Source organism: Chiloscyllium punctatum, chromosome 1, assembly GCF_047496795.1.
Source record: "Chiloscyllium punctatum isolate Juve2018m chromosome 1, sChiPun1.3, whole genome shotgun sequence".
NCBI lineage: Eukaryota > Metazoa > Chordata > Chondrichthyes > Orectolobiformes > Hemiscylliidae > Chiloscyllium > Chiloscyllium punctatum.
The window spans coordinates 149,220,819-149,246,654 of record NC_092739.1 but is presented as its reverse complement, the minus strand read 5'-3'; the positions used below and the strand labels follow the sequence as shown (position 1 = coordinate 149,246,654).

The following is a 25,836-nucleotide window of genomic DNA, read 5'->3' as shown; positions in this document are numbered from 1 at the left end:
ACAAAAGAGCTGAATTCCAGAGGTGAGGTGAGAGTAACAGCCCTTGACATTAACGCTGCACTTGACCAAGTGTGGCAACAAGGAGCCCTAGCAAAACTGAAATCAATGGGTATCAGGGGGCAACCTCTCTGATGGTTAGAGTCATACCTGACACATATGAAGATAGTTGTGGTTCTTGGAGGTCAAAGCTGAGGGACAGATAGAAAAAGGTGGAGTAGACTAAATCAAAATGGAGTTGCAATTTTCAAAATGGAGTTCAACTGGGTCTTTATTTTTAATATCCAGAAAAGGTATCTCACACAACTGAATGGCATGTTTTCCCTAATACCAAATCACAGTGGCATTTTGTTCCCTACTATTAACCATGACCAGTTAATCACCCTGTTTCCAACTGAACACTTTACATGTAAAACCCACTAAGGGCAATGCGATCCTTCAAAAATGAGGGATAGCTAGGGAGAGGTGGAGTTGTCTAAACCAAAATGGAGTTGAATTTTCAAAATGGAGTTCGACTGGGTCTTCTTTTTTTAATATATTCAAAGAATCCTTAGAAGAGTATAAAGGCAGTAGAAGTATATTTAAGAGGGAAATCAGGAGGGCAAAAAGGGGACATGAGATAGCTTTAGCAAATAGAATTAAGGAGAATCCAAAGGGTTTTTACAAATACATTAAGGACAAAAGGGTAACAAGGGAGAGAATAGGGCTCCTCAAAGATCAGCAAGGCGGCCTTGGTGTGGAGTCGCAGAAAATGGGGGAGAGGAGAAAGATTTAAAAGGGACATTAGGGGCAACTTTTTTTACACAGATAGTGGTTCTTGTGTGGAATGAACTGGTGGATGCAAGTATAATTATAATGTTTAAAAGACATTTGGATAAGTTCATGAATTGGAAAGATTTGGAGGGTTATGGGCCAAAAGCATGCAGGCAGGACCAGTTAAGTTTGAGAACATGGTTGGTGTGGACTTGTAGAACTGAAGGATCTGTTTCCATGCTGTGTGACTCCTTGATTCTATGACTGCATAAATGCTATCACACACAAGCAAACAGTTTTCTTCTCCCACCCACCAAATCACCATTACATTTTTTTCCAACTATCGACAACCTCCAGTTAAACAAACGTGTAGCCAATTGGGCACTTACGTAGTTTAACAGCTTGTCCATATCAGCTTGAAAATATTTGATCTCATCTGGTCTCTGAAACTAAGCAAACTCAGACCTGGTTAGTACTTGGATGGGAGGTACCTGGGAATACCAGGTGCTGGAGGTTAAAGGGGCACTCTGGTGTCCCTATCCTTGGATCAGGAGGCCCAGGTTCAAGTCCATCTGTTCCAGAGTTGTGCAATAGCATTTCTGAATATGCTGATTAGAAACAAAAAGGCTAAATTTAACAAAAAAACTTCAATTTAAATCCATGCTCTCTGCTTCTCAGTTCATCCACCAATGAGAACATTTTCTATCTATTTAGACACCTTATGAATTTTAAAAATATTATCTTAATCTTCATTTCCCGAAGGAGAACAATCCCAGCTTATCTCCTCTATTGATAAAGTCCCTCATCTCTGGAAGCATTTTCATAAATATTTTCTACACACTCGAAAACTTTTCTATCCTTTTGAAGGTGTGTTGCCCAGAATTTTGTTTTTATTCACTTGTGGGATGTGGGTGTTTCTGAGTAGGCCAGCATGTATTGCCCATACCTATTTGCTCCTGAGAAGGGTGATAAGCTGGTTTCCTGAACCGCTGCCATTTATTTTGGTAAACTGACAGTGCTTTTGGGTGAAGGAATTCCAGGCCTTTTACCCAGCAACAAGGAAGGAACAGTGATTATTTCCAAGTCAGGATAATGAGTGGCTTGGAAGAGAACTTGCAAGTATAGTGTTCAAAGGCATCTGCTGCCCTTGTCCTTCTAGATGGGCTGTGAGTTTGGAAGATGCAGTCTAAGAAGCCTTGGTAAATTTCTGTCATGCATATTGTAAAGGGCACACACTGCTGCTGCTGAGCATCAGTGGTAAATGGAGAATGTATATTGTACCAATCACGCAGTCTGCTTTGTCTGGGATGGCATCAAGTTTCTTAAATGTTGTTGGAACTACATCCAAGCAGGCAACTTAGGAATATTTTGTCATACTCCTTACTTGTGTCTTGTCAATAGTGTACAGATTCTGGGGAGTCAGGAGGTGAGTTACTCATTATAGAATTCCTAGCCTCTGATGTGTTTTGTTGTCATAGGATTTATATGGCTCTTTCAGTTAAGTTTCTGATCAATCGTTGATTGATTGACTGACTTATTGTTGTCACATGTACCAGAATCCAGTAAAAAGTGTTGTTTTGCATGCTGTACAGACAATGGTATTGATAAAATACAATACTTTTACAAAATTTCCTGATCTCTTTTGCATTCTGTACTTTGAGGTATGTATGCACGTTTTCTGATCACCTTCTTCAACTTGTCACGCCATTTTCAAAATATTTTCTGATCATCCTGCTCAGAGATGTTATTATACATCTCTGGAGCAGGTAGGACTTGTATCCAGGCCTCCTGATTCAGATTCAGAGACACTACCATTACACCACCATATCTTTTTAAGCCATGCTCAACAATGTGTACATACACTCTCCAGGTTTCTCTGATATTCAACTCCTTTACAATTGTAACCTTTATTTCATATTGTATCTTCTCATTCTTGCTGTCAAAATGTAACATTTCATATCTCTACATTAAATTTAGAGTTTATAAACTAGCATTTGGACAAATGCAATCAATTTCAAACATCAAACTACATGCCCGGGGAATATTTGAGTTCGGTGTTCAGAATATGTAGTATAGTGGAATTGTGCCCATGGATTGTTTAGGGACCCCCAGGCCTCCCACTGTATGCTATACAATGTCACATAGTTGAAGTTCTGCAAAGCTAAATTTGAAGGTCTTACCTGGCTGGCTGATTAAAAGATATGAGTACTTCTGCACTGAATTTAAATCAGTTCTAATTTACATACTTGTTCAAACTGAAAATGCAAGTGTTAACTGACATTCTTAAAACAAGCATTCTAGTTTTAGATAAAGAAAACAGAATTTAGTACACGACAAATTGAGCTGTGCTTCAGCTTTCTCATGACTTGTTCTTGAGTATATTTGACTCAGAAGCATATATGTGATATTCAATTGTTAGCCTAATTTCTCTGCTACCCAACCACGGAAGACCTTCAAATTTACATTCACGGACACTTCAACTATATGACATTATGCAACTATGGGCTGCTGAAACACCCATTCATGCCTTTGTTACTTTTAAACTTAGCTATTCAACAATGTTAGTCTCCTGGTTTCTACCCTCTGTAAATATGAGTCAAAGAAAAACCCTGTTCTCCATATTCTAACACTTAACAAATCCTGTTCCATCCAGTATAAATGCATTCACTAACCACCATTTATTGTTGCTCCTTGTAGCCTGAGATTTTTTTTAAATGAGTTGCGACTGATGCTGTGAAGTCACCTAGAGCAGGGAGCCAATACCTAAACATTTTACCTTGGGGAATTGCAGTTTCTGAGGAATTCCAACAACAGGCTTCTAAGCCTGACAATCATCTGAAAACAATATGGTGTCTGATACTTTTCAGTTTGTCATGCATCCAAACATGGCACTGTGAAAGTAATCAATTCTTCTCCATTTTTATCTGGACTGTAAAACACTACTAGGACAACAAAAACAAAACTTGTTGGAGAAACTCAGCAGATCCAGCAGCATCTGTGGAGAGAAAGCAGATCTGAAGAAGGGTCACTGGACTCCAAATGTTAACTTCGCTTACTCTCTCACAGATGCTGCTGGATCTGCTGAGTTTCTCCAACAATTTTTGTTTTTGTTTCAGATCTTTGTGTTATATTACAGAGGAATGCTGGTCAAAGAATGGAAACAGCTTTTTTAAGCATCTTTTGTAGCTGAAAGGACCAGTATTCAGACTGTCTTTCACAGAAAGCTCATTTGCAAATTAGAATGATGTATTCAGTCATTAGAAATGCATTAATTCAGTTTTTCATAATCTTTTCTGTTTATAACTAGACCATCTACAGCTTAAAGGGTGAGAGTTAATACTGACATGTTTTTTAGATTGAAAGCTAGGATCTGATGTATAATTTTAACATATTATTATATCATACTGATGATTATGCCTTTACATGTATCATTGCATTGAATAGTACAACAGGAGGCTATTTTAACCTTTGTGCCTATTCCAGTTCTTTGAAAAAACTATCAAACTACAAAGTGACAAAAGCTTTGACCTTTGCGGAGTTGAAAATTCTGAAACATTTAAAAATGGCAAGCTGGACTCGATTCTGGACTTCTTTTGATTTGATTTTAGTTATTTTTGTCACATATACCAAGGTACAGTGAAAAGTTTTGTTTTGTGTGTGGTACAGGCAGATCATACTATATGAGAATCATAAGGTGATAGAACAGAGCGAGAAATATAAAGTTATGGCTGCAAAGAAGGTGTACAAATAGCAATATCAACATTAGATTTGAAATTTGAGTGGTCCATTCAGAAGTCAAATGATCCTCATTCTCTGCCCCCATTTCCAATCTTCCTAAATTTTGGGAGCTACAGATAAGGATGCACCCCATCACCTTGAACTCCCAAAGTGGTCAACATTGCCTTCTCCACATCATTACCCCTGTATTTTTAATTCTTAGTTAACCCTTTAATTTTTGTGGAGTCAGGCCAGCTTCGTCATGACTTGTAGTTCACAGCCTCACAAAGAGATCATGAGAGTTTCGGTTCAGGAACTTTCTGAAAGGTAAGATCAAAGATCAAATCCTTTTTTCCCATGCCAACATGTGGATATGGGATCAATATCCCAAACGCTCCTAAATTCCAAACCATGTCTCTCACCTATACCTGTGGCCCTTACAGGCCCTCTGCCAACTTACGGCTGGTCCACGTTCATTTCCATGTATAGAACAATGAGCCATAGAGCAAAAATTAGTTGTATGGATCAGCTGAGAGAAACAAAAGCCTCATTCACAAATACTTCTTTGTAAAAAACCTGCTGCATAGATAACATCAAGGTATTGAAAATAGAAGGATTCTGCTTTTACGAACAGTTTGACAAAAAAGAACACAAAAAGGAAATTTTATCAGATTAATCCACTTAATGACGTCAATCAAGCCAGGTCAACTGTTCACTCTTAAATGGCAAAATAGTACTCCATATGATGATAAACCTTTTATGATGCTGGGCTGTCAGTAAATCATGCAAATGAGGCTGTCCACTTTAACTCAGAGTTCTCACATCCACCATCATGTTCTCTATATTGTTGCCCCACTTCTAAGCTATTCCAAAAGACTAATGTTTTCTTTGCCTTTTCAAGTATTTATCTAATTCCCTTATAAAAGTTACAATTGAATCTGTTTCTATCATCCTTTCAAACAGTGCATTTCAAATCATAATAATCTTATTGATAAAATCATTGTTTCCTTTGATTTCTATGCTCTAAAATGCCATTCTACATGATTTTCTTCCTCCTTCAGCATTCATAAATTGGAATTAAGGGTCATTACACCGAGGTCTATGTCAACTGCGTCTTTTCTGATCTTATACAGCCTCATAAGTGTCAAACATGAGTATAGTTCTAAGCAATGAATTTAATTTATCTGCACTTCTCTTCCATTCCTTTCAACCATACTTGTATCCTATTAACATGGTCTCTCAATTAAAAATAAAGCTGGCAATTTACTACTTATTATGCTGCTGAGAAGACAATCATTGCAGAAAAAAGAAAATCGATTGAACAGACCATTAAAACTTATGTGTATATTTTGATTTCAAGAAATTGTGGAACCTGCTTGAGAAGTAGTGAATATCCACACCACCATTCTTTGGAAACAGCAATTAAAATATCAATATAAATTAAATTTGCTAATTAGAATTAGTATTTTGACAGAGTATGTGACAGAATGATTTGCATTTTTCACTGCCAGTTTTAATCCTTCCAGACATCACAAAGGAAGAAATTACAGCTGATTTCACAAACTACAGCTACATCAATGAAGAGATTAAACAGAAAATAACTTGAGAATTTCGGTCCATTTACTGTCCATTTAAAGGATAACCCTGAGCTTTAGCGATCTCCCAATAAATTATGATTAAAGCATATTTTATTGTTGTAACTCTATTCAAGCTGATAGTTTGCCCTGTGCTCTGAAGGTTACGAATGCAGTCGTTATAGTCTACTTGTTCAGCCTTAATTTAAAATTATATCCTTTCAGGGCAGCTTGTAATTTAATTACTTTTAAACTGAGAAACACAAAATTAAGCATTTTTTTCATTAACAACTTGCATTTGGTGGAACTGGAACATTATTCATTGTATAATCAGACATAATTGAGAGAAACATTTCACTGACATTGATAGTGAGATATCATTAAAGAATGCTGCTCATAAGTAAGTCTTTAGTAAACTTCATGACTATTTTACAATACATAACTTACATTAAAAAAAATAGCAATCTGAAACAGTTCATGTCCAAATGTAGCAAGACCTGGACAACAATTCTGCAGTGATTAACTCACTGCCTGTCTTTGCAAAGCCTGCCCATCAGTGAAAACATCAGGAATGTGATGGAATACTCTCTATTTGCCTGGATGAATGTAGCTGCAACAACATTCCAGAAGATTGATGACATTCATGACAAAGCAACCACTTGACTCGCACATATTACGATGAAGGTCAGAATCCTAAGATACTCAGGACGTAGTTAATGTTTGACTCAAAAATGGGGCTGATACAACCAAACATGGTTACAGTTGCAAATGACTGGCTGTCTATGAGAGAGAAACCCACTGAATGTCAAAACTATGGAAAAGAAGTGAACTTCAAACAACAGTCCTTCGAAGTGGGGAAGGGGCAAGTCAAAGCAAAGCATATTGTATCAAAAGTCAAGCAACACCAGGTTATAGTCCAACAGGTTTATTTGAAGTTGCAAGCTTTCAGAGTGCTGTTCCTTCCTCAGGCATGGTATACCAAGCTTGCTATTTCAAATAAACCTGTTGGACTATAACCTGGTGTCGTCTGATTTTTGACCTTGTCCACCCCAATCCAACTCCGGCATCCCCACACCAAAGTGTATTGTGACCGTTGGTGACTACAAAGATAAATGGGGTTGTCTGAACACCTGGTTCAACAGCAAGCGTGAGCTGAAAATGCGTTGCTGGAAAAGTGCAGCAAGTCAGGCAGCATCCAAGGAGCAGGAGAATCGACGTTTTGGGCATGAACCCTTTTTCAGGGCATGTCAATTATGTCCTAAACTGCAAACACATGTTGCATTTGAAGGACGCACAACAAAACTGTTTAAGAAACTATTTTCAATTCAACGTAAGTGTGTTGGTGGGACTGAATGTATATTTTTGTACCAGTCTGGCTATAAGCAATAGTGTGCTGTGAAGGTTACAGTTGAAGAATACCCTTGCCAACTTTATAGGTGCGCCATCGAGAGCATTCGGTCTGGATGTATCTCTACCTGGTATGGCAACTGTACCATTTAAGATCGGAGACGGTTACAGAGAGTGGTGAACTCGGCCCGGACAATCACAAAGGCCAAACTCACATCCATAGAATCCATCTACAGGGCAGCTGTCAAGGAAAGGCTGCCAGCATTCTCAAAGATCCATCCCACCCTGGCAATACTTTTCTACAATCTCTACCATCGGGCAGAGGGTACAGAAGCCTGAACACACGCACCAGCCAGTTTCGTAACAGTTTTTACCCTACTCTTGGTGGAATACTGAATGGACTCACAAACTCTTAACAATCACCTGTACCTGTGATTTTGCTTTCGCCGCTGTTTGCCTATTATTTACTTATATATGCTACTTAACTGTGTAATCTGCCTGCATTGCTCGCATGACAAAGCTCTTCACTGTGCCTTGGTACACGTGACAATAAATTCAATTCAATTCAATTCAATTCAACCAGCTACGTCTATGTTGCAGGTAAAGACATTTCTCATTTTGAATATTAGAGGCCAGGTAGCTAGCAGTCAAACAAAAGGGAAATGAGACATGAAAGGGAATGTTCTCACTGTGACTGCTGTAATTCTATTATGGTCAAAAGGAATCCAAATAAGAGAACCTCAACCAATCTGCAAACTAAAGATTGTGAAAATAAATTAGGGATGGGCAAGCAATACTGGCCTAGTTTATGATACCCACAATCCATGATAAATAAAAACAAAAGCAACATTGTTATCACAACAAATAATACAACCTTTATAACTCATTCTTTCTGAAAAAAAAGATTAAGTAAACATATTCTAAGACATAAAGAGCAATTTGGGGAGGATTTATTGATGTTCAATTTCTTTCAGGCTCAGAAATGTCAAATATTTTATTACCTGCTCGTTTTAACTTGCTGTAATTGAGAAAACAATGACTGAAGTAATAATGCTATAAATCAACAAAATATATATTACATAAGGGGAGTTAAATAATCAGATACAGGTGGTCAATTGCAGGCTGGAATGAGGAATGGGCATGAGTTGGCAGATGTAATGATCCTCTGGAGCACTGCCAAATCCACAACTGATGTTCAGCAAAAGCACCAATCCAGTCAATGTTACAACTGATAATAGTGTTCATCAACTCCATTGTTATACTGTTCATGGACCCCATGGTTATAACATTCATTCACCTTCCTGATACATCAAGGTACAAACCATTTTCAAGTTCAGTGACTCGACTGCGAAGTGGAGTGGTGGTGGCAAAGGAAGGAGAAGGAAGGCTATACAGAGCTCCAAATTCCATTTTCCCATGCATCATGACCCACTGCAGGAAATGCTGTGGATCCAAAATGGGCTCCATGATTATCTGAAGACTCATTGTGCATAACAAACATCATATTCCATTCCAAGAGCCACTGACAATGATGATACTGTTCATCTATCCCATGGCCATTCCATTCATACACCTCATGGCTATACTGTACATCTATCCATTAGCTATACTTAAATCCATTCCACGGCTATACTAATCAGCTGTCACAAGGCCATTCTATTAGAGGGGGGTACAATTACACACTTAAAAGGCATTTGGACAGGTACATAAACAGAAAAGATTTACAGGATATGACTCAAATGCAGCAAAATGGGACGAATTCCCTTAGGAAAACTGGTCGGCATGGACGAGTTGGACTAATGGGTCTGTTTCCAAGCTGCATTACTCTCTGTTCATGCACCCCATTGCTATAAAGTTCATCCATCCCATAGCTATATGGTTCATCCAACCCGTGCCAATATCATCTCTTGGAATAGGCAAAACAGAACAGAAAGTACAATTTGTGGCCTTTTAAAGGTATAAGGTGGTAAAGAAGGCAGAAGGGATACTTTTATTAATTGGGCAAGGTATTGAATAGAAAAGGTATTGATGGAACTACATGATATACCGTTTGGGCCACAGCTGGAGATTTTTGCATAGTCTGGTCACCACATTACAGGAAGAATATAATTGCATGAGAAAGAGTACAAAAAGGATTTACACGATGTTGAAAATTGTAGCAATGAGGAAAGATTGAATGGACTCAGCTTGTTTTCCACAGAACTAAGATGACTTAATTAAGATTGGGACGATACATGGCTTTAAGATGTGTATTTTGTCCTGTTTTCTTTTCTGAAGAGAGGTTGAGACAGACGATCCAATCAGTCTGTTCCAAGCCAATAAAGTAAAAAGCTTGTGAGGTGTTCTTCTTTTTAAATTGGAACAATAGAAGCAGTATAAATGGGTAGAGTCAGACTTACAGAATCAGGGATGTAGTTGAGCTTTCAGCAGTTGTTGGGGTTTGGAAGTTAGCTGTGGAAGTTGCCTGGGGAGACTGGGATGTGAGGAAAAATACTTTAACCCAGAATTCACTGTCCAGTAAGGTGGGGCAAAAACCCTCAGCTCATGGATCAGCACCTGAAGCACTTTAATCTGCAAGACTTTGGACCAAGTGCTGGAGCCAAGATGGACTGAATAGCCTCTTTCTGTAATTGTTCTGGGTCCTATGGTTCAAATCAGCTGAGACATTCCAAAGTTACAGAGAATGTGTCACAATCTCAGTTAACGAGCAACATAGCTCCTGTAATCAGAAACACCCACTTCCATTAGGATTTTGTCGCAGTCCCTGATTGAAGACTGTCGTGTCTTTATTCAGATCATGTCTCAGTAGCTTGTTCCAGAGAGTAAAGAATCTGAGTGAAATAATAAAAAGATGGTTGTCTGATGTTCAGTTGTTGGTGAAGCTCAATCTGTTGCAGCTGAGCTTAAGATCGAAGACCTTATCTGCTTTTCTTTATATAAGCCCATAACCTTGCCACTGATTCAATTAGGGGAGAAAGTGAGGACTGCAGATGCTGGAGATCAGAGCTGAAAATGTGTTGCTGGAAAAGCGCAGCAGGTCAGGCAGCATCCAAGGAGCAATTATATCCCAGTCAGTGTCTAGACTGAACCAGACTGTTGGCAACGTCAGTGCCCTATCAGCCCTGAAAGTGAGCCTCTGCTCCATAAGACGTAGGAGCAAAGCCAGGCCATTCAGCTCATCAAGACTGTTCCACCATTCAATGACATCAAGGCTGGTTTGATAATCCTCAACTCCACTGTCCCTTCCAGCCTCAACAGCCCTCTGCAGTAAAGAATTCCACAAATTTAGGAGAAAAGGAGAAATTCCTCCTCATCTCTGTCTTAAATATTCAACCTATTATGCTGAGATTATGCCCTCTGGTCCAAGACTCACCCACAAGGGGAAATCTCTCTGCATCTGCTTGTCAAGTCCCTAAGAATCTTGTGTGTTTCAATAAGGTCACCTCTCATTCTTCTAAAATCTAATGAGTGTAATCCAAAACAACTCAACTTCTCCTCAGAAGACAGTTCCTCCATTCTTGGAATCAACCTAGTGAGCATTCTCTAAACTATCTCCAATGCCAGCATAGTTTTCCTTAAATAAGGGGCCTAAAACTGTTCACAGCATTCTAACTGTTGTCTGACCTGTGCCTTGTACAATTATAGCAAAACCTCCATTCTTTTATCCTCCCTTCTCTTTGAAATAAAGACCAATATTTATCTTCACTGTTACCATTTAAGCTTGTATGCTAGCGTTTTGTAATTTATGCATTAGGACTATCAAATCCCTCTGTGCCATAGCTGTCTACAGTCTTTCTCCATTTTAATAATATGCAGCTCCTCAATTCTTCTGGCCAATGTGCATAATGTTACGTTTTCTTGTATTATATTTCATATGCCTCATTTATGCCCACTCACTTAATCTGTCCATATTCCTTTGTGGACTCTTTCTGTCATCTTCACCACTTGCCTTCCCACCTCTAGGTGTATCGTTGTAAACCTGGCTATAGTATGTTTACTTGCCTCATGCAAGTCATTAATATATATTGTAAATAATTGTGGCCCTAGTACTGATCCCTGTAGCACTTCACTAGTTACAGGTTGTCATCCTGAAAATGCCTCCCTTAAACTAACTGTCTGTCTTCTATTAGTGAACCAATCCTTTATCCATACTATTATATGCAGCTGAGATAGATTAGCCATGGCAAATTGCCCTGCAGTGTCCTGGGATGTGCAAGTGAGGTGGGTTAGTTGTGGTAAATATGGGGACAGGGTGGGACTTAATCGGCCAAATGGCCTCTTTCTGCGCTGAAACAGTTCCATGAATATACAACTTATAATACTAAGGGCTCTTATTAAATAGCATAACCTTTGAAACCTTATTAAATATTGTCTGAAAACTCAAATATAGCAAACATTTATTAACCAGCACCTATAGGACCAGGACTGCACCATTTATCAAATATTCCAGTTGATCAAGAGGCTCACATAATCACTGTAAAAACACACAATAAAGTTAGAGAAATTTAATACAGGGGATAGATAATCACTGTCATATCTTATGTATTGCATAAATCATTTAAATAATAATGCAACTTTGCCTTAAATAAAATGTACCAGCAGAAAGTCTTCTCCTTTACACCCTCAACTGACTATTCAGACATAGCAGAGATCGCGATCACACCATTAAGTTCCAGTATTTGAGGAATACAATTTTTGCTAGTTTATAAGGTGCTGGTTAAAAGTTTGTTGTGCCTTAAATCCACTGCTTCCCTTTTATCAATCCTGCTTGTTACTTCCTCAAATAATTCTCATCAATTTGTATGTATTCCATGTGCACTTTGTCACAAAGACATTATCCTCCTCCATTTTAAACACTGGAGTTTAGAAGAACCAGGAGTCGTCCCAATGAAATGTATAAGAATATGAATGGGCTTGACAGGGTGGATGCTGAACAGTTTAAAAATAATGGGTCTCCCATCTATGGTGGAAACAGGGAAAAATGGTTGATTGTTGTGAATGTGTGGAATTTTCTTCCTGAGGGAGTTGGGAGTGGTGGAGACAGGGTTTTTGAAAATTTATGATCCTTAATTAGAATAAAAAAAAGGGTATCAAGGTCAGTAGGAAAATACAGTTGAGGCTACAAGCAGATCAGCCATGATCTTATCAAATGAAAGTCAATGATGGGCAAAATGGCTTATTCCTCTTTTTAATTTGCAGGCACATATTTCTATGTATTCCTACGTCAGTCCATTTGCAGCTGAAACATGCAGATTATAGTGTACTCATGTATCCCCTTGTCCTTTTAAATTGCAGCAGTCGTGGATTGGAAAGTGTTGCCAAAGGATTCTTCATGAATTTCTACAGTACAAATTGTAGATGGTACACACTGCTTTTACTGTGCATCAGTGGTGGAGAGAGTGAATGCTTGAGAATGTGGTGCGTCTTTGCCCAAGATGGTTTCAAGTTTCTTGAGTGTTTTCAGAGCTGCACCTATCCAGGCAGGTGGGGAATATTCCATTAACTTCTGACTTGTGCTTTGCAGATGGTGGACAGGCACTTGGGAGTCAGAAGGTAAATTATCCATTGCAGGATTCTCACCCTTCTTAAAGCCATAGTATTTACATGACTTCTGGTCGATGTAACCCCTGGATGTTGATATGGGAGAATTCAGCGATGATAATGTCATTGAATGTCAAGTTGCAATGGCTGGATTCTCTCTGGTTGGGGATTGTCATTGCCTGAAATTTGTGTGGCATGAATGTTAGTTGCCACTTGTCAGCCCAAGTCTGATATTGTCCAGGCCTTGCTGTATTTGGACGTCAAACCCCTGTTTCAGAACATAAGGAGTTGTGAAGAAAGCTGAAGAAAGCAATCATGGGCAAACATCCCCACTCTGACCTTATAATGGAGGCAGGCCGTTGACGAAGCAGCTGAAAATAGTTGGGCATTGAACACTACACTGAGGAATTCCTACAGAGGTGGATCATTGTTTAAAACCTATAGTTAAATATTTTAAGTGCATATTATAAAATGAAGAATGCTGTTCAGTATCTGATGAAGTTAAACTGATTAATATTTATCTTGTCAATGCCCTTTAAGTATTAACTTCAGTAAGATTATCTCTGAGTCTTTTCTCCTCCTGTGTAAACATTCCCGGTTTCTGCACCTGCTCCTCATAATTCAGCTGCCTAATCCTAGCTATTAATTTACTTGCTCTTCTCTGCACAATCCAGAATGTCTGGACTCCTTTGTCATAATACGATGACTAGGACTGTACAGCATTTGTGCTTTTTTAAAAGAATTATATTCCATTTTCTGTACTATACGCTTCAGGATTCTATTTGCTGTCTTTCATTCACCACAAGCTATTAAATCATTCTGCAACGTATCCATGTGCATCCTCAAATCCTTCTGCTTAATACTGTTCAATGTTATTTATCCATTGTGTTATTTCTCAGTATATTTTGAATTTCAAACTTATTCTTTATTTCCTAAAATTAACCAAAAAAGGCTGAAAAAAATAGCGTGCCTTAGGATCATCTGGCTTCTTTTGCGAATTGAAACCAGTCTCTTGTCTCAAAAGGGAACAGAAGTAACATTCCAGTCTTAAATAAAGGCAATATACTGAGGATATTGGAGTTCTGAACAAAAACAGAAAGTGCTGGAGAAGCTCAGCAGGTATGACAGCATCTGTGGAGATAGAAAGAGTCACTGCTTCAAATTCAAAATGATTCTTCCAGACGTTCTAGACTAATATGGTGTCGATGCCCTTTCTGAAACTAGCTCAAAAAGGTATCATCAATCATATGTATCTTTTTTTCTTGAACTTTCAAGGTGTGAAATTTATATGACCATAAGATATAGAAGCAATTTTGTGGATGACACCAAAATTGGTGGTGTTGTGGACAACGAAGAAGGTTATGTCAGAATACAACAAGACCTTGGTGAGAAGGACTAACTGGCTGAGGAGTGGCAGATGGAGTTTAATCTATATAAATGTGAGTAAAGTTAGCAAGTTCGATTACAGTTCAAACTTATTTTCTTCATATACTTTGAATAATGCTTTTATTAGTTATAAAAATGATAGAAGTAAAAGAACGATTGTCAGATTGATAGTCAAAAATCATCCAATCAGCTATACTGAAACATATACCCAAGGAGCAGGAATAGGGCATTCAGACTCTCTAATCTCCTCTGTCATTTAATTAGATCACAGCTGATCCGGAGACAAACCAGTTATACTGGAACTTGAACATACTGGTTCTACTGGACCTCTATTTGAAGTTTACTAGACAAGTAGGAGTAGTGAGTCTCATTCATCAGATTTACTGTTTGTTCATTCTGCCTGTAATCATAATTTCACATTTCTGCCTACCTCAATAACATTTCTGTCCCTGGCTTACCAAGAATCTATCTACTTCTACATTGAAAATGCTCAAGACTCTGCTTCTGCCAATTTTTTCAGGAAGAGGGTTCCAAAGTCTGTGTAAGAAAAAACTTCACTTTATCACTGTAAAAGTGATTGTTAATTTTCTGATTGTTGCAGATAGATGGAAGATTGTGAAGTTGGCCATGTTGGGTGCTTAATGGCAAGAGTGTGGAAGCAGCACCATTGGTGGTCATTTCGTTATTCACTTGTTGGACATGGACATCGCTGGCTGGCCAGCATTTATTGCCCATACCTATTTTTCCTTAAGGAGTTGATGGTGAGCTGCCAACTTGAGCCACTGTATTCCATGTGCTGCAGGTTGACCCACAATACCATAAGGGAGGCAATTCCAGGATTTTGGCCCACCCACAGTAGAGGAATGGCAGTATGTTTTCAAGTCAGGATGGTAAGCGGCTTGGAGTGTGATTATATCTCTGGAGAGAATTCCAGGGAAAGATGCTCAGTAGTTACAGTGTGTACCATTTATAAGATGCACGCCAGAAATTTACCAAAGATTCTTCGATAGCACTTTCCAAACCTATGACCACTGGAAGGATGAGGGCAACAGATACATGGGAACACTACTACCTGCAAATCTTCTCAACAAACCACTCACCATCCTGATTTGGAAATATATCACCTGTCCCTTAGCATCACTAGGAGCACAAATTCGCTTCCTGAAAGCATTGTGGCTCTAGCTACGGCACATGGACTGCATTGGTTCAAGAAGGCAGCTCAATACCATCTTCTCAAGGCCAACTAGGCATGGGCAATAAACGCTGGCCCAGGCAGTTACACATACCTCCCATGAGTGAATAAAAATACAAAACTGTTTAGCCAGAGCGAGCCAATACTATGCTGAATGGGCATACTTGCTCCTCTGAACCTGCTCCCCCACTCAGTCTGCAGTCCCATTTTACATGCATGATTCTGAACAGTCTCTGATACAGTCTAGCAATGCATTCAATGGTGCAAAGCATTCAACAAATAAAGAATAAGGAAACCCATAAATGTCACTCATCTAGTCATCTGTCAGCACTATTTAACTCCACAAAAAATATCAAAAAGAAGGAAGTACAAACTCATATTTGGCAATATTTGTTTTATTCGTTTATAGGATGGCTGTGTCACTAGCTGCGTCAACATTTATTTCCCAATCCCTAAACTAGCAAAGCGAGATTAAGAGTCAACTATATTGCCATGGAGCTGGAGTCACATGTATACCAGACTACATAAGTATGGCAGATACTCCTCCTTAAAGAATATTAGTGAACCAGATAGGCCTTCAAGTCAATCAATGATAGAAAAATGGTCCCCATTATACAAGTCTTTAATTCCTAATTTTGTTTAAATTAAAATATCAGTATTTGCCATCATGGAATTCAAACCATACTCTGGATTACCAGTCCAACTATGCCAACATCCCCCACAAAAGATATATTCTCAATTCAAAGGGGCATATGTTATGACGATATGGGGTGTACTGTACCTTTAAGAGAGTTAAAATTAACAGGACTATCTGACAGAACCAAGTGTTCTGAAAAAAAAGATACAATGTAATGTGCTCCAGCTACTTCAGTAGCTTGGGTAACTGATTGCCTGGAAACGACTAAACAGTTTGGAATTAGGTCAATCAGTTTAAATTATACACCAAAAAGTACCAAACTCTCATCCAGTTTGAATTTAGTATATTGACAATCTTAAAAGCCATTGACACAATCCGATGCTTTGGGGGGAATAAGACCGGGGAAATTTGAACAGTTGAGAGGAGAACTGCCAAGCCTCAGCATGTAAAAAGACTATCTGAAAAACAGCTCTCTGAAAAGGTACCTTTTCGATCAGTAACCTGTGAAGCAGAAATCCCGAAGACGAAGAAAAGAAGACCAGGATTCAGAGAAAAACGTAAGCTGCCTGGTTTTGAGATAGTTTTTTTTTGTAAATTGTAATCGGGAGTTTTATCAGACCAGTATTATAGAAGGGAAGGTAACAGATAGGAAGGAGTTGTAAATAGTTGTTAATTAATTACTCTCTGTTATACTTTAAGAAATAAAGTTGTTAATTTTTACTTTAACTAGTTCTTGGCCTATTGAATTTTCACAAATTACTGCACAGGATAAATCTTTTCAGTGTTATTGGTTTTCAATTAAGTGGGAGAGTTTACCCTGTGTCGTAATACATAATAAGATGGTCTGGCAAGTAAAATGGTGTAGTGCAGGTTCTATCAACACTGAATGCTGAAAAGTGACCACAAGAGATTTCTCTTCCATGGCTCTGATTTGCCAGGTTCATATTGCACTTTTTGAATACAGCAGGGGTGACGTGGCCAGGAGATACCTGCGATTTTTTTCTGTGTCTTCACCCATGTCATACTCTACAAACTACTACCTTTCCAGAGACTCATGAACTAGTGGGTGGCACGGTGGCACAGTGGTTAGCACTCACAGCACCAGAGACCCAGGTTCAATTCCCACCTCAGGCAACTCTCTGTGTGGAGTTTGCACGTTCTCCCCGTTACTGTGTGGGTTTCCTCTGGGTGCTCCAGTTTCCTCCCACAATCCAAAAATGTGCAGGTCAGGTGAATTGGCCATGCTAAATTGCCCGTAGTGTTAGGTGAAGGGGTAAAGGTAGGGGAATGGGTCTGGGTGGGTTGAGCTTCAGTGGGTTGGTGTGGACTTGTTGGGCCAAAGGGCCTGTTTCCACACTGTAAGTAATCTAATCGAAATCAAGAATGAAAAGTCCCACACAAGACTATGATTCTCAAACACTCCTTTAGCTGGGAGTCAGTTTCACGAAAGACTGGTGAAAGTTTAAAAGGAGCTGTGCAATGTGGAAGCAGTTCATCAGTTAGAATGAATGATATCTAAAACAGAAAGTAGTCTGAAATATTAAGAAAATCAGCTCACAATTGCCACACTTGCTGTGACTTATGTTTAAAATTATGAATCCTTGTATTGGGTTTATAAAAAATCCTCCAGCCTTTCTGCTTAAAATTCTTTGTGAAGTAAACAGTTAGTATGCATACCCTTATCATCAGCACTGCTTTCCTTATGTCACGTACTCCATCGTAAACTAAGCGTGAAGCATCTATGAACTCATTCTCCTCGAAAGCCTGTGGGGGATTTGCACTCAATGCTTCAATTGCGACTTCCACTTGTTCAGCAAAACGAGGCATAACTGGATAGGAGAGAAAAAATACACAAGTAAAGCATTAGAGATTTGTTTTCTAGTCTTTGTTCCTGCCTTAAGGCCTAAGCACTCTTTTAAAGGGTACCCAAGCTTGTCTTATTGTCACAGAATGCAGTGAAGATTGGACGCTGATTAATTCTGCAGAATTCTGTTAAGTAAGTAAAAAAAAAGACTTCACTATAAATGGCTTTAGATGGAGAGAAAATAAAATAGCTGACTGCATAAAGGTTTGCTCAGTAAATAAAGCAGATGGTGGAATATTAAATATTCCTCTGCATTGCAAGTCATCAAAGTTTTAATAACAAATCAATTAAATTAAATGGAAGTATTTGAGTGAGGTGTTAATTTATTCTCCCTGTTCTTTTGTGCATGCGTGTTTATTTTACAGCTACAATTGAATCTATAAACTAGTGCATTCTTGCTTCACGCTGTATATTTTTATTTATTCATATAGATTTAACATTTACAGACGATAGTAATTTCACTTCAGAGCCAAAAATTGATGATTCCAAGTTCCAGCGCATTGCAGAATTTAATGCTTCCATTGACACAAGCTGGGAAAGTGGAAAGAGGGGCTTGAAAGTGGGGCATGGAGACAGTGTTATCTTCCTGTCAACTCTATTATCCTTTTTACCTTTGTTTTATCATATTATTCTTTCTGCCCAGAAGATATTTGAGGTCTTTAAGTGCCACTCAAGGGTCTCATCTCGTTATCATTCAACCAGGTGGATAAGCTGTTGGGTAAACCCTGGTGTGTATGCTTGCGACTTAATGTTAGGGTGGTGGGGAGGTCACATCCAATGGCCAATGGAGAAATTCACCAGTGGTGTGGGTGAAAACCCCTATTTGTGCTTGTGACTAATTGTCCTCCCTCCACCAACCCCATCAATGTATGTCCCTTACTGAGTCTGGTGAATCTGCTATCTAGCTTTCCTGCAGGTTCTAGCAACAATCCTGCAGTCTACTGCAGTACTGGCCTTCACCACTGCTTTCAGTGGTACTGTTAGTATTGAAGAGTTAGAATCATTGAGTCATAGAATCATACAGATGTATAGCATGGAAACAGATCCTTCCGTCCAACTCGTCCATGCCGACCAGATATCCCAACCTTATCTCGTCCATTTGCTAGCACTTGGCCCATATCCCTCTAAACCCTTCCTATTCATATGCCCATCTAGATTCCTTTTTAATGTTGCAACTGTACTAGCCTCCACCACTTCCTCTAGCAGCTCATTCCATACACGCACCACCCACTGCATGAAAACGTTGCCCCTTACGTCCCTTTTATATCTTTCCCTTCTCAACCAAAACTTATGCCCTCTAGGTCTGGACTCCCCCCACCTCAGGAAAAAAGACTTTGTCTATTTATCCTATCCATGCCCCACATGATTTTATAGACCTCACATAGCATTGGCTTCAGTTTTGGTCATCCACAGCTCCTAATCTCCCTATAATCTCTCTATGCATTGTCATTATCACCTTTTTATTGCTACCTTTGCTTCTGGAGCCATGACTCACTTTCTCTCAGCCTAATGTAAATAGCTCCCTATTTCTCCCTTTTTTTTAGCTTTGACAAAGGGTCAGTTAGACTCCAAATGTCAGCTCTTTTCTCTCCTTACAGATGCTGCCAGACCTGGTGAGATTTTCCAGCATTTTCTCTTTTGGTCTATAAGGTCACCCCTCAGCCTTTGACACTCCAGGGAAAACAGCCCCAGCCTATTCAGCTTCTCCCAATAGCTCAAATCCTCCAACTCTGGCAACATCCTTGTAAATATTTTCTGAACCATTTCAAGTTTCATGGCCTCTGATTATCTGGCACTTCTTCGAAGGTGGATATTTCATCTCAACATGGTAAGGCTACTGACACCTGTAAGATAAATTCCTGATTGGCATTAAATCAAGTTGGTTGGGTTTGGAATGAATGTGGCAAGTAGTAGCACTAGCTCTCCAGCGAGACAGGCCATACATCAGGAACAGCAAATTCCCACGCAGATAGCCACATTAAATCGATTCAAACCCATGGACCTCTACCAGTTCTTTGTCGCATTCTTCTGTTCTCCTCCTGTATTATTTCTCCCTTGAGTTATTTCTCTCGACATAAGCCCACAATGTTGGCTTGCATTCCAATACAGCAATTACTGCACTGTCAGAAGTTCAAACATTTGGAAAAGACGTCAAACTCGGTTTTGGGTGATGTAACTAGACTTTGAGAAAGAACAACAAGTTCTCAATATGAACTGGTCATTCACCTCAATGGAATATCATTGCCTGCCAAACTGGTGGTATACTTGCTATTGGATTTCAATAGGTGAAACTGTGTAGGTAAAATTTCTCTACGACTTCATAAAGCACTATATAGATACATTTTTAAAAAAATTCTTTGCATCATTTAGTGATCATTTTGTATACAGAGAATTTCTTGATCATGTTTGCATTCTGGGTACTGCAAAGCATATATAAACCTTTCAATTCCTCTCTGAGCTTGAACTGCACTCTCGGACAGTGGTATAAGATCATAACATGTTGACGTACACACATACGCATACACGTGTACACACATATGTGTATACACACACATGCACATACACACTCTATCTCTCTCTCTCTCTCTCACACTCACAATATCCTAATCAAACCACACTCTCCACTCTAAACTAAGTCCCATGACACAGTACAGACATTCCAGGACACCAATCAGTGCATAGAGCTAGGAAGGCCTTATGACCAGTCTTCACGGCAACTTCCAAGCTGCAGATCAGAGGCCCGATGTCTTGAGGGCAGCTTTCAGTTTTTCTGCTTCAGTATAAGGTACTTGTAGTGCAGTGATGGATTAGTGTTCAATTCCCACCTGTTCTGGAGACATAGCATTTTCGGGCGTGATTTGTTGCCTTAAACTGATAGGTTCTCCATGTCAATTTAGAACCAACAACATTGCTCTGAGTTTGGACACCAGACTAGGGAAGGATTAGTGATCCAGAATAGGCTTTACAACAATTGTTACAAGCTTGCTGTTACACTGATATTTTTTCAATTTAAATTTCATCACCTGCCATGGTGGGCTTTGAATCCATATCCCCAAAACATTAGACTGGGTCTCTGGATTATCAGGCCAGTGATTTTAATACTCCCCCACCATAACTCCTCAATGAAGTTTGCGGTCCCACATTATCCAACGTACATCAGTTAAATGTTTTCTATCCAATATCTAAGCTTCTGCTGTTGCATACAATGTTATTGTGTTGAGTTATATTGCTTTCAGAGTTGCAAACAATAATGAACGAAGAGGATAGAACATAGAACAATACAGCACAGAACAGGCCCTTCGGCCCACGATGTTGTGCCGAATATTTGTCCTAGCAAATAATGAAACCTGATGACCAAATACCATGTGCAGCCCAGAAGAAGCATACGTGGTGGAATTTATTTACTTAGTGATCTGTAACTATATACCTTAAATATCCTTATATATCTTTTATATCTGTAACTATAGCTCTTAAACAATGTGTATTAGGTTTTCAAACAATCAATATTATGTATACTGTGTTGTTTCCTAATAACAGAAGAAATACAACTAATATTCAATCAGAATGGATAGAGGACAATTATTTAATTATGGAGAAAGTGCGGACTACAGGTGCTGGAGATCAGAGGCAAGAGTGTGGTGCTGGAAAACACAGTAGGTCAGGCAGCATCTGAGGAGCAGGAAAATCGAAGTTTCGGGCATAAGCACTTCATCAGGAATGTAGGAGAATCAATGTTTTGGGCATAAGCTCTTCATCAGGAATGCATAATCGTTTAATTATGGTGGAGCCAAATGGTGATTCAATAAAGCGACAACAAGACTCTCAACCTATCCAAGGTTCCCTCCACTTCAAGAGAGAAAGTTTGTCACAAAGGACAGTGCTACATCCTTCTAAATGATTGCAAGTTTTCTGCATAACCCAAGAGCATTTAAATGGTCATATGTATGTAAGCTTTGCTGTAGCACCTCTTAAAACTAAATCTATATGATAAGATGAAGGAGCAAAAGACAAAAGCTTCAGGAAAATTGATAGACATGTTATCATTTCAACAAGCCCAATATCCATGCTAAGCCACAATAAATCTATAAATCAATATCCTGGGTGTTACCATTGACCAGAAATCGAACTGGAATAGCCATAGCCCACCTATGGCTACAGGTGCAGCTCATAGACTAAGAAACCTGAAGCAAGGAACTCACTTCCTGACCCCTCAAATCTGTGCATCATCCACAAGGCAGAAGTCAGGACTGTGATGGAATACTCCCACTCTGTCACTCTGTTGTATCAAATCACTATAAAGTCCAAAAAAGAAATTAAACTGGACTGATCATCTGGTATTGGGTGGCATGGTGGCTCAGTGATTAGCACTGTTGCCTCACAGTGCCAGTGACCCAGGTTCAATTCCAACTTCAGGCAACTGTCTGTATGGAGTTTGTACATTCTTGCTATGCCTGCATGTGTTTCCTCCAGGCGCTCCGGTTTCCTCCCACAATCCAAAGGTGTGTAGTTTAGGTGGATGCTAAATTGCCCAAAGTGTCTGGTGGTGTGCAGGCCAGGTGTATTAACTATGGGAATTGCAGGGTTATGGGGATAGGATGGGTTGGTGAGTCTGGATGGGGACTTGTTGAGCTGAATAGCCTGTTTCCACACTGAAGGTATTGTATAATTCATTGAGTGAGTCACTGGAAATGACAGTGGCTAACCCAGTTCTGTAGACTCTGCAGTGTCTTTCTCACCAACAATTTGTACCATAAATGGGAGCGTGTTCCAGCAGACTAGTCAAATAGAGCAAGGCATAGTCATACTCACAAAATCATACTTTACACACAATCTCCCAGATACCACCATCACTATGTCTAGATATATGTTCTTCTGCTGACAGGACAGATCTATAAGAGGTGGCTGCAGACTGGTATACATTTGGAACTGAGTTGCCTTTTCAGTCCTTAACATTGACTCAAGACTGGATGAAGATACATTGCACTAACCATTAATTCAAAATGGACAAGGAGGAATCCAGCTGATTTTCACCTGGAAGAAGTGCTTGGAGTAATAATTCATTCAAGGTAGGGTAATTCAATGTCCATTACCAACAGCAGCTCAGAAATAATAATACTAGCTGAGTGCTAAAGAACATGGCTGCTAGACTGGATCTATTACAGATGGTGAGATAACCAACAAAAAGAGGATACATCATTGACTTCACCCTCATCAATCTATGCAATAAGGATGCACCTTCCCATGACTGTATTGATAGCTGTGACCATTACATGGTCCTTGTGACGATGAATGGTGGAACCTTACACAGGTCTGAGTGATGTGGGCTGTGGCAGGATGTGTGGTGGAATCAGACGACTGGTTTCGAGAGCTCATCTCAATGTCAAGATCATTTTGCTTCATCTTTTATGTTTTTCACAAGCAGCATGGAGATAACAATTGTTGGGAATTACCACTCGTTAAATGTTTTGTAATCTGCACAACACTCCACATTCATCTTCAGCCTCTCATCTTACCAAACTTGCCAAACAAGCTAGACTTTAGAAACCTCGAACAAGGAAACCAGAGCAAACATCTAACAAATTCAGGCTGCTGCTTGCTCCAAATAACCTCCATGTTGGTAACCAGGCACCAACATCTCAGGGCACATTATGGCAAGACCTGTACTGTTCTGAAAAAGTCATACTGGACTCAAAATGTTAACTTTGTTCCTTTCTCCACCGATGCTGCTCAGTGTATCCAGCCCTTTCTGAAAGAAATCACTAATAATCACTTTCACACTTCTAAGAACTGCTAAACTAAACCTTAGCCAGAATATCCAAAGACCATTTGCTCACTCAATGAGGCTGCATGCCAAAGCCTTGAGGAATTGCACAATAAAAATAAGGAAAGCCTGTTTTGTTGACCAGAATTTGGAAGCCCTGATTGATTGCATTTTCTAGATGTAAGGCAGGTTTCAAATACATCACAGTCCAAGGCTAAGTTGTATTTGAATAAAAGCAAAATACTGTGAATGGTAAAATCTGAAACAGACACAGAGAATAATTGAGAAACTTAGCAGATGGAGAGAGAAACAGAGTTAATGTTTTGAGTCCGGTTAGACTCTTTGTCATATTTCCCTCAGAACCATCATACTAGATTTGAAACATTTGCTGTTTCACTCTCCACAGGTGCTGTCAGACCTGCTGAGTTTCTCTAGGATTCTCTGTATTTGTTCAAGTTGTACTTAGTCTCTGCAATTAACTAGGAGGGGTTAGGGGTTGTGTGCAGAGAGGAATCATTACAAATTGAAAAGGATCCACAGAGGAAAGACAGGGATCTGATCTCCTGCCCTAATACAGAGGGGAAGGAAATGTATACACTTTTAATACCCTGAGTTTATGGTATTATTCTCCTTTGAGCAGAATAAATGCTGTGCAAAGAACCGCTCTCATCAGAAATCTCAGAGGACATTTAGGGCTGCAGGACATTACAGAGATTGAGAGGAAAGAGGTCATGTTCGAATCTGAAAACAAAGATTAGAATTTTAAAATTGAGATGCTGGTACAGTAGGTACCCGTGTAGGTCAGTGAAGACAGGAATGATGGATGACTGTAGTTTGATGTGAGTTAGGAGAGAGGGGAGAGAGAATTGGATGAATTAGTTTAGAGTGGGTACCGAATGGAGGAAAACTGTTCATTTTACTTACCTTTCAGAACACTCTGCAGTCTTATCATCCAGGTGGTGTTGGTTATAGGTTGGATTTTCTTTTAAATTTGTTGACATTTCCAGCATAGATTTTTTAAAAATTCTATGCAGTATTAAGATTTTACTTGATCTCATTCATAGCTTGTTTTTGATTTTAGTATACTGTTTTACTTTCTTTAACAGTATCCAAGGGTCTTCCTGCCTTCATGTTGTGGAAAAAGCTGCCTGACATTCCTCCTGCTCTCCAAACTGGGCCTCCCTCCTTCTTTCACAGAGTCACAGAAGTGTTATGGTGGAGAAGGAGGGTATTTGGCTCATCACATCTGCCCTCCTTATGAGCAAAATGACTGAGCAAATCTCCTGCTTTTTCCCTGAAACTCTGTACACTATTTCTATTTAAGTAATTATCTAAAGCACACTTGATGCCTCTATTTAGTCTGCCTTCACCATACCTCCAAGCAATGCATTCCATACCTGAACCACTCACTGTGTGAAACGATTGGATGGTTTCACCATGTGAAATGTGGGGTTGCAGGGTTAGAGTAGGAGAGTGGGTCTTAAACAGCCTTAGAACAGAGTCTAGACGGAAGTCATCTACAGTCATACTGTTATAGGATCATATAGTATGGAAACATACCTTCAATTCAACTTGTCCATGCTGACCAAGTTCCCCAAACTAAACCAGTCCCACTTGCCCATGCTTGGTCCATATCTCTGTAAACCTTTCCTAATCATGTCCCTCTTCAAATGTCTTTTAAATGTTGGAACTGTACTTGCACCTACTATTTCCTCTGGCAGTTCATTTTACATACGAATCACACTCTGTATGAAAAAGTTGCCCCTCTTGTCCCTTTAAAGTATTTCTCTTCTCACTTTAAAAATATGTTCCCTTTGGACTCAACTACCCTAGTGAAAAGTCCTTTGCTATTCACCTTATCAATGCCTCTCATGATTTAATAAACCTCTATAAGGTCACCCCTCAACCTCCTGCACTCGAGTGAAAAAAGTCCCCGCCTATCCTTATAATTCATATCCTCAAGTCCCGGCAACATCCTTGTAAATCTCTTCTTAACTCTCCTCAATTTAATAATATCCTTCCTATAACAAGGTGACCAGAACTGTACACAGTACTTCAGCCATCCAC

The 25,836-nt window shown here is 39.3% G+C and overlaps 1 protein-coding gene across 4 annotated transcripts in view; it reads right to left on the bottom strand.

Annotated features, from left to right (window-relative positions):
* The window catches only part of ctnna2 (catenin (cadherin-associated protein), alpha 2), a 1,236,619-nt gene that overhangs the window by 214,500 nt on the left and 996,283 nt on the right, over positions 1-25,836 (bottom strand). For all 4 annotated transcript variants that reach the window (XM_072576926.1, XM_072576917.1, XM_072576908.1 and 1 more), the window contains one exon: positions 17,822-17,973. In XM_072576926.1, the coding sequence (XP_072433027.1) occupies positions 17,822-17,973 (152 nt within the window). The remainder of the gene's footprint in view (positions 1-17,821; positions 17,974-25,836) is intronic.